Source organism: Octodon degus, unplaced genomic scaffold (genome assembly GCF_000260255.1).
Source record: "Octodon degus isolate 3935 unplaced genomic scaffold, OctDeg1.0 scaffold00040, whole genome shotgun sequence".
In the NCBI taxonomy this organism is placed as follows: domain Eukaryota; kingdom Metazoa; phylum Chordata; class Mammalia; order Rodentia; family Octodontidae; genus Octodon; species Octodon degus.
The window spans coordinates 2,902,468-2,912,632 of NW_004524616.1; the positions used below are offsets into that span (position 1 = coordinate 2,902,468).

Below are 10,165 nucleotides of genomic sequence, written 5' to 3' on the forward strand. Positions count from 1 at the left end.
CGGCTGGCTCTCCTGTGATCTAAGTGGTGTTTTGTTTGACAGCCTGCGTGGCAATCAGGAGGGAGATGGATGCAATCCAAAAAGCTGGGATGTTATCGTCGTTGAAATGACACTGTTCGGGTGTGATCAGCAACGTGAGATGATCTGTTTGCTATATTATTAGAGATTCTGGTTTTGATCTCTCATTATTTATTGCTAATAATGTCCCAGGTAGCTTGATGGGAAAGCTTCAGTGCTGCAATATTCACATTTAACCAAACTGGAGCACTATTTTATTACCTAGGGGAATCTTTTTCTCAACAACACAAAAAAGTCAAATAATACAGCAGTTATAATAATTACAAAGCACTTTGTGCTACTTTAAGCACCTCTTGTTCCAGAATTGCAAATAAAATTCTATGAAAAAGCATTTGAACCCCATTTTGCAGATGAGGAAACTGAGGCACAGAGAGGTAAGTGACTGGGCCAAAGATACCTGGGTCAGCAGTAAATACAAGGACAAAAGTGGGACCCTAGTGTTCCAGTTTTTCTTGTAGATTCTTCACATATTATTCTGGCTTTGAAAATGCCAGTGCTAAAATCAAAGGATAGGGTACTGAACTCACATATGGAAAGATTTGTGTAACATTTCATAGAAAGAGTTTCTGGCTCCCTACACACATTCCCTATGCATGGGATTCTAGCCCCATAAATAAAATCTTGAAAATTTGAAAAAATTGAGGTTGTCTTGTTATCTACAGTAAATGAGGTGTAAAATTAACTTTTCAGGAACACATAGTTGCTCTCAGAACTGAATTCAGGACTCAGCAATACATAAGATAATAATATAGGAAAAGTACCAGTCTTTAATAGTCTCTGGTAGAAAAGGACCTTATCGGAATCTGTTACCTCTGTAATAAAAAAATTAGAGCTAATTGCTTTCAGCTGTCTGGGAAAAATGTTATCACTCTAAATGAAAAGAGGTCAGACTGCTCTAGGTGTACCAAGACACTTTTAATATTCACATTTCTGTGGCAAGCCTAACAGTTGGTAGGAATTTGCTCATCACCTCTATGATGTTTTGATTCCAATCATACAGCATGTTCGTTTGCAGGCAATTTTAAATTGAAAGCAACTATTTTGAAAACTGAAAGATTCGAAGGTGTTCTCTGGCCCACTGTCCCTGTAGATGCTGGCGTCCTGAACAGAACTGCGTCAGGGAACTTGGGATTTAGAATAGTGTCTTGATTTTCAATATGAATGAGAACAGTCCACTGTTGGTAAAGGAATGCTGAAGTGAGAGAAGAGCAGGGAAGCATCAACTCTGCATTCATGTCTCATGTAACATTCACCGGAGTCCTTGGACTTGGTCGCCAGCTCAGTTGGGTTCACTGTGATCCACTGGTCTGTCATCTGTGGAATGCATTCCACTGCTCCACCTCTCACAGAAAAACAAAATAGAATGCCTTTCTTCTGTTCACATTGTAGATGTCTGTGTTCCTGAGTTTAAAACAATTGTAAAGACTGAAAAGCAAATCCCTGTAGTAAGAAACCAGACTTTTCAAATGAAACATTTTATTATAAATAGCTCCTCATAGGTATTCCTCGTGCTTCATTTCCCACCCACAGTTGTTTTTTGTTTTTGTTTTTTTTGTTTTTTTTTTGTTTTGTTTTGTTTTGCTTTGATTTTTTTAAAATGATGTTTATTTTCAGGACTACTTTTTCCATGGAGTTTGGTGTTACATTAAAATGACTCCCCCTGCACAGCAGGGGTTGAATGTTTCATTGTAACTTTGGTTCCATGCCCAAGACACATCTTTACTTGATCTGCTAAAACTGGTTCCATTGCTCAATTTTTTCTTTACACAATATATGTTTATAGTTCTCTTCTTCTGTTTTGAATATACATATGTCATTAAATGCAGCATATATTGTAGATTTTTACCAGGGTCATGTAGGAACTGTTGAGTCAGAAACCTTGAATAATGGCTTTAAAGTACCCAGTCGTAGTCCTGGCTACAGGATAGTTCGTAGCTTTTGATCTCCCTTGCACTGGTGTAAACAATTTTGCCATCTTTGAAGGTTTAGAAGCACTTGCCTTTTGGGGTACAATCCATATTTTCGGTCATTCTGTAAAACAAAGGGAAAAGTTCATCATTTTTGTTAATAGCTCAATCTGATAAAAGCAAGCTTTTGCATGCAGTGAGTTTGGTGTAATCCCCAGCACCCAAACCAAACTGAACTAAACAAGGAACCCAAATGCAAACTTTGCTTTATAAAAAAAAAATTTTAAAAAAAGTAAAAGTTCCTTACCATCTTTTTGAGCTGAATATGTTTGCTCAAGTTGCAACACATCTCTAAAGTGTAACTACTTTACTTTTAAATAGAAATAGAAGTATTTATTTCAAAACTTGTTGCAACATAAGAAAGTATAGAAGGCAATTAATAGTTTTTTTCTCATAGTACATAGCCTGAAATATAAACTATTATCATTATTACCTATTCATCTGAGGTGCTGCAAAGCAATCTCCTAAAACTTAATTGAATCATCATACTTCCAAACATATTCAAAGTGTTATTTCGCAAGGTCTGTCTAAACAGTTCAGTGACTTACTTTTATGTCACAGGTTTTCCTGGACAACTATAACCACTGGCAGATGGTCTCCACCCGAAGGAATGACAATTCCCTGGGAAATCTGCTGAACAGGTTGGCCTTGAGACATCCCTGAAAGGGGTTTTGCCGGAGTGTTCAGTCTGGACATTTTTCTAGCTCTGTTGCTCCTGTGTCTGAGTTTTCATTCAGGTAGATGTCTGAGTTTTCATTCAGGTAGATGTCTAGGTCATAAAGTTCTCTCTATCAAACAAAGCTGAAAGTGGCACAGGGGACATACTGTCAAGTGCCACTCAGCAATATGGCTTTAGAGTCTGACTAACATTGATAGAGAAAATATTCCAGAAACATTGATCAAGAGCTAATGTGGGGGCAAAAGGGCTGCCTAGTATCTGGAGGACTCTTTCCTTACAGAGGCAAATTAAAGATTCAAAGCACTTCCTGCTGTAAGTGCCAGTTGGAAGTACTGGAACAATACATTTGCAGTCATTTTGCTCCCAAGGTTGGGCTGAGTTGGGATGGAGGAGTGATAGGGTCATAGAGGGGAGGGAGTTCAGTGGCTAAGGCAAGACCACATAGGGAGGAGGGGACAAAGTACCGAGAGGCAGAAAGAGTTTGGTGGGGAACCTTATCTTCTATTGCTCATCTTCCTTGTTCTGCAGAGAGTTGGAGAGGGGATGATAAGACAGAAAGGGAAAGGAAATGACACCAAGCAGTTTGAAACTGAATTTTTAAACAAGGCTATACTTTTAAGATCTTCAAACAACAATTTGTAATTATAATATTCTTCATTGGCTTTTCCACTGAGGTGGGAAGGACAAGAGAGCATTTACCATCTGATGGCAATGTGCAAATGTGGGCTAAGTGGACAGAAGCACGTCTTGAAAGACACAATCCAGCACAGAATGCTTGGCATGTCCGAGGGACTTGGCTTATAGTGAGGCTTTCTATGAGCCAGGTTCTACACTAGTTGCCTGTCTTAACATAGGTGTATAATACAGAAAAATAGTAGATGCTGTTACTATTTTTGGCATTGTAAGTTGAGCCCAGGGCCTCATTCGTGCTGAGCAAATGCTTCACACAGTAAGTTACAACCCCAGCCTGCCAATCTTTTATTTTAGGAAATTAATATTTACACAGTTTTATGGTGTGGATGTTGGTGTCTTATCCAAATTCATACTGAAACTCAATTTCAAATGCAAAGCAATATTGAAAGATTGAGGAGGTGATGACCTCATGGGGGGATTAGTACCACCTAAAAGGACTGGAGGGAACACGCTAGGCTCCTTCTGTCCTTTCACGCCTTCACTTTGTGAGAACACTGCGTTGGTCTCCTCCAGCAAGGACAGCAAAGGTGTCACCATTTTGGAAGCATCTTGTCCTGCTCCTCAGCAGACACAGAATCTGCCAGTGCCTGGTCTAGGACTTCCTACTCTTCTAGAACTATCAGAAGTGAATTTCTATTATTCATTAGTTACTCAGTCCTCCGTAGTTTGTTATAGCAGTACACATAGATCAAGATGGAGAGGTCAAGTGGTACCTATTTAGCAGAGGTTGTGTTACAAATACTGGATGTGAAATGTGTTTTAGCTGTAAAACAAGATATCCTTTTCTCTTTTCTCATCATAACATCAGTACTATTTTAGAAAATATTTACAGACTATTCATGATGTGCTAGGAACTCTCTAGATATATGGGATATGAGATGAGCAAAATAAATGGTTCCTGTCCACCTGTAACTTACACAGAATGAGGGAGAGATATATTAATGACAAATAACATGCAATTTTTTTAACATAGACATGTATAATTCAGCCAGAAGGTAAGCATTTCTCAAGGAAGACTTTCCCATGGCGATCACAGTGGAGCCGAGACCCGAGAGAAGGGTAAGTAGGTGATTATGAGATGAAGCAGGAGAGAAATAGCTCTGTGCTCCAAGGCAGCTCGAGCTGAGGCCTGCAGTGGACAGGAGGAAGTGCAGCCAGCGCGGGAACGGGTACAGGGTGGCTGGGGAGATGCTCTGTGCTTAGACTGGGCCGGGCTCCTCTGCACAGCTAAACAGCTAGGACTGGGTGATGAGTGTGATGCTTTCCTGGGAAAGTGGCAAGATTAAATTTGGGCTTTGAAAAACTCGCTGTGTTGTCTGAAAGCTATCTTTGGGAAAGCACTGAGTCCACATGCCCTAGTAGACATCAAGCTAATATGAGAATATATTTGTTCACATATTCTTTGCTTTGTCAATGAATCCTTTAAGTTAGTCTCCAAATTTTATACAAGGAACAAACTAGGGTTTTTCTGGGGTACGGTGGGGATGGGAAGCTACAGGAGGTTTACCCCAGAGCCTTTCACATGCTTAGCACATGCTCAGCCAATCAGCTCCAGCCACAGTTTGGCTATGTTATCTCACATAGTATTGCAGTATTCTGTTGTTAGTTGCTTCAATCTTGCATGACAAAACTTTGCTTTCATATTCATTTTTCCTATTTATTCAACCATCCATCTGCCCTTGAGCCCATTTGTTAATTAAAATGTGTTCAGCATCAAGTATATATTAGGCACTGTTGTAGACACTGAAATTATAAACATGAGTGAAGCATAAACCATCCATTAGGCTTTACTGAGTCCCTGTGAGCTGGGGAAACAAATTTAGAATAACTGGGGGAAGGTCAGTGAATATGTTCACATAAAGAAGGGAATGATTAATTAGCATGAAATGATCTATCTTTTAGAATTTATTTACCAATGTGAAATAATAAGCAAATATTTTCTACTTTAAGGAATGAAGAGAAATTTATCATTTTCACAAGACCGCTTATGAAAATAGCAGAGCAATGTGATACCAGCTAGGATAACAGACTGTGGCTGGAGCTCATTGCCAGAGCATTGCTTAGCACATGAGAGACCTTCTATTAGCCCCCCAGTTCCCAGAAGACCAATTTGTCCCTATAAAATTTGGAGACTAACTTAAAGGATTCATTAGCAAAGCAAGAGGTTCTTGTAAACATTGTTGGGAGAGGGTATTAAAAATATAAATGCAGGGCTGGGGAGATAGCTCAGTAGAATAAGCATTTGCCTGGCAAGCGCAAGGGCCTGAGTTCAATCCTCGGTACCGCCAAAAAAAAAAAAAAAAAATATATATATATATATATATATGCAGTACAAAGTAAATATTTGCATATATTTAACATAATTTATAACCAATTAACTGTGACTGTCTTTATAACATAGTATTTAACCTTTAAAAAAATTATATCAAAGCAATAACCCTATAATCTGTTTTTTATATTTTCTCAATGTTACTAAACAGGAAGTAAAAATATTGAGCTGTCAAATTCAAAGTTCATGGTTGAGATTAAAGAAGCAACCTCTGCAGCGAACTGTGCATGTGAGGGATTTAGGTTGTGCACTCCTTCTGTGAATCTAAACCCTGATGATATGAGATGGAGCTGAGGCAGTGGTTCTAGTGCTATCAGCAGCGGAGAGGACTGACTCCACAGCAAGCAAAATAAGTTCTCAACAACTTCCAGAATCACATCAATATCCTACCAGTGAGCGGCAAGTGACAAACTGGGTCTGGTAGCAGACTTCACGCCAGCACCTAATACTTACTGTGGTCCCTAGGTGCCCCTTCTTTTACTTTACTTACCACTCCTATCCTCTTTCTTGTACTGTCCCTTGTCTCAGTCACAATTTTAGTAGCCCACAAGATAACCCTACCAAAAATGAGTAGATACTACTACATGTCATTGGAGTGCTTCTTGGGCAAAGAGGAAAGACCCACTGATGAGACATTAAGACTGCCAATGAAAGACTACCGCATGTAAAACAAAACTTTGAGTCCTCCTTAAATTGGGAGTTCAGTGCAACAGGTGATTCACATTCTCCAAAGCCACTTGGTCTAATATTTGGCAACAAGCTGCCCTGCCCAATTAAGCCACTAAATCATCAAAACTGTATTGGCACATGGATACTAAGTGGTTAAAAGAAAAGGCTTTAAGGGGGAGTTCTGGAAAATGATCACAAGGAACAGAAACAATTACTGAAGTTCACTACTTAATTAAATGTGTCAGCACTGAGAACATCATCGTTAGTGGCTAACCACATTGCTGAAATTAAGAAGCCTTTTACTGCTAGCAAAGAGTTGACCTTGCCCTTTGCTAAGGTCATTTGTTGTTATTCATTGTGAACTTTTTAGTACAGGCTGCAGTTCAAAAGGTGGAATGTGCAGCTCTTTTGGTTGGCACCATAACTAGATGAGCTCATGGAAAAGCAGAGAACGCTGAATCACAACTGTTGGAGAAGACTGATTCATCACTGCCGTAAGTGATCCCGAATGACGAGTCTAATAACATTGGTGACAAGGTAACTGTGCACACTGTCTTCAGAAGGGTGTGCAGGAGGACAGGTTAAGTGCGTTTCTGTTGCCAGCAACACCACAGCTTCAGAATTGCTCAAGTCTTTGATTACATATCAGGAGAGCTGAACCGGGCACTTAGGGTCAGTCTATGAATGGATGGAGTAGCTACAATTACTGGACAGATTTCTGCTTCTACTCTGAAGGTCAAAGGGGGCACTTCTTAATGTGAGTCTATTGTGCTCTGTAGAGAAATGCTAAGAAGCTAGAAAATGTTACCTTAACATTTTTTTCAGGGTGTGATTAACTTTATCCACCATATTAAAATATATGTGCAGCCCTGTTAGGGCACAGATGTGGGGTATATTCGTCTTTTTCACACAACATGAGATGGCTGTCTAAATAAAAGTAGATTACAGCCCAAAGTTTTTGACTTATGAGAAGTGCACCAGAGAATTTTTCTAGAAAATCAGTCGCATTAGCACACATTTCAGTGGTATGACATGGGCTGAAAAAACTTGCCAAGTTGTGTGACACGGCCAAGCTGCTCAGTGTACTCAGTCACTCAGAGGACAAAGGCACCTGCATTCAGATCAGCACATAACATGACTGTTGTGTTCAAAGTGAAACTGGAATTATGGGAGTGACAAGTGCCAAATGCACACTGGGAGTTTTGACGTCTTTCAAACATTACCAAAGGTTTATTTATTTATTTATTTATTTTATTTTAAAGTCTGAACCAGGGACTTCTTTCTCTTAGCTGGCTCACGATCGCTTGCATCATCTTTCAAGAGTTTGAGGATTAACTTTCAATCACAGAAGACTCCTGAAATGGAAAGGAATGGATCCTTGACCCATTCATAAATATGCTAGATGATTCAACTGCCCAAGATCCCAAATGAGGGTGTACTGAAAGTGTTTTGGAAAAACTTCAAATCTCCACACTTTCTGTATACTAAAGTCCTGAGATTGCCATAAAAGCACTGACAGAACTGGTTCTGTTTCCAACATCCTGTCTTTTATTAAATTTTATTTTAATGTAGTTAGTACAGGGCCTACAGGGTCTCACTATGTAGACCAGACTTGTAGTGATCCTCCTGTTTTGAGCCTCTCTAGTGCTGGGATTACAAGCACAAGCCACCACGCCCAGTCTCAGTGCTGCCTCAGTGTGCCTCAGGGATGGGGCTGGCACAGCATGCCAGGGATCAAACCCTGGTCCCTGCACCTGCCTAAGCAGGTGCTTTAATCTGCTGAGCTCTCTGGCTGACTCTTATCCTATCTTTTTGAAGCAGGGTTTTCTGTTGTGATTTCAACCAAAATCAGATTATGGAGTAAAATAGATATAGGCAACACCCTTTGAATATCTCTGTCTCTCATTACTCCTAAATCAGACTGTATGTTTGCAGGAAAGCAGGCTGAAGACTTCCACTAATTCTGGGTTAGGGTAAATTGTATAGTTATTTTATTATATAGACCTCAGGGTAATAACAATAGATATAAAGTGCATAATAAATATAATGTACTCAAAGCATCCTGAAACTACTCCCCACATGGTCCCTGGTGTCAAAGCTATATTGGACTTGTGCATTAGACATTAAAAACTCAGGGTTCTTTGACCTTTGAATTTGAACTGAAAGTCATACCACTGGCTCCCTTGAGTATTTATTTATTTTGACGTATTTGGTACAGGTCCTCACTATGCAGCTTGGACTCTTAGTGAGCCTCCTGTTTTCAGCCTCCATAGCACTGGAATTACAGGCATACACCACTATGCCTCGTCTCTGTAGCCAGCTCAAACTACTCAGGAGTAGGGCTGGCAGGGCATGTGGTGTGTGGGATCGAATCCCTGTTCCTGCACTTGCCTAAGCAGGCACTTAGTCTGCTGAGCTATCTCGCCAGCTCTAACCTTTTTATTTTTAAAAGAATAAAAATAGTAGAAAAAAAAAAAAAAAAATATTAGAAATGATACAGAATTCACTAAACAACAAACGGGAATTCAACAATGGTTGTTATACTATCTATTGCTGTCCTCAAATTAGTTGTTTTCTAACTTCTGCTGAAAATAACATATGGTTTCTGTCGTTTGCCATGGCCTGTGATGGGACTTCTTAGAACCTACTAGTGTTGGTCACTTCTCCTATATGTGACCTGGTAGGCATCTGTCTTTCTCCTCCTCCTCCTTCTCTTCCTCTTTTCTCCTTCTTGTCTTTTTCTCTCCCATCACTTCCCTTTCCCTCCTCTCCTGTCCCTTTTCTCCCTCTGATTCTCACTGGTACAGTACTACACTGTTTATTTGAGTGGACAGAATTCATGGGCAGATGACACCTTGTGGAACTACCCAGGCATCTTCTGGTTTCAGTCAAAAGTTCCTACACAACCCATATGACTGAGTAATTTAGTCCTCAGGGACAGGACTCAGTGTAGTATGGGTGCCTTCAGAGAAAGCTCTTAGGAACTTCAACAGCATCACTGTAAATAATGCCTTAGACAATTGTTAAATGAAAAGAAGTATTTGCCATTACATTTTAAACTATTTATATATCTTAGTCTTGGGTTTATGAACAGAATATAAATCATTTATTCAGTATGAAAATTTTTATAGTTACTTGCAGTGTAGTTTTGCTACCTGCCAACAATTCAAGCACTTTTCTTCCTTCATTCCTTTCAGTGCTCTCTTGATGGCTTCAGAGACATAAGCAGCATTAATTAGTTTTCAGTAATGTTATATTAGTAAGTGTCATAGCTAACTTTTTTTTAGTAATAGCGAAGAGTTGTTTAACCCTGTTCTAGGAAATGTGACAAGCGTATAACCACATTCAATTCTCTGCACACAACACTGTGCAGTGGGGCAGTGGGGAGCATACCCATAGCATTTCATAGAAGACAAGACCTAATCTCATAAAGATTAAACAAATTTCCTACCATCACATAGCTAGTCAATGGTAGGATCCAAAGTATATTTGACTGCAAATCTATACTCAGTCATTTCCCGGAATATATTTTATACCGCCCACATTCGTTATCATATTCACTTACAATACAACTGGTTAGCATTATAACATTTCATTTGGTAGATAATTACAAAGTGTCAATAATGTGCTACTTGGGAGGAAAGCCAAATTAAATCTTGTGCATGCCTCAGAGTTGCAGTCAAGTGAGAAACGGTATAGAGGTGAACACACTGGCATTTCCAAAGCTGTTCGGCAACTGCTACTCCACTA

General features: G+C 39.5%; 1 protein-coding gene across 3 annotated transcripts in view; it reads right to left on the reverse strand.

Annotated features, from left to right (window-relative positions):
- Positions 1 to 1,641: 1,641 nt before the first annotated feature.
- Positions 1,642 to 10,165, reverse strand: part of Jakmip2 (janus kinase and microtubule interacting protein 2) — a 198,351-nt gene continuing 189,827 nt past the window's right edge. Inside the window, exon 21 of one of the 3 annotated variants that reach the window (XM_004631264.2) lies at positions 1,642 to 2,109. Coding sequence is in view for 1 of the 3 variants with exons in the window: in XM_004631261.1 (XP_004631318.1) it covers positions 1,996 to 2,109 (114 nt within the window). In the remaining 2 variants the exon portion in view is untranslated. The remainder of the gene's footprint in view (positions 2,110 to 10,165) is intronic. The other 2 variants (XM_004631262.2, XM_004631261.1) reach the window with 2 other exon arrangements.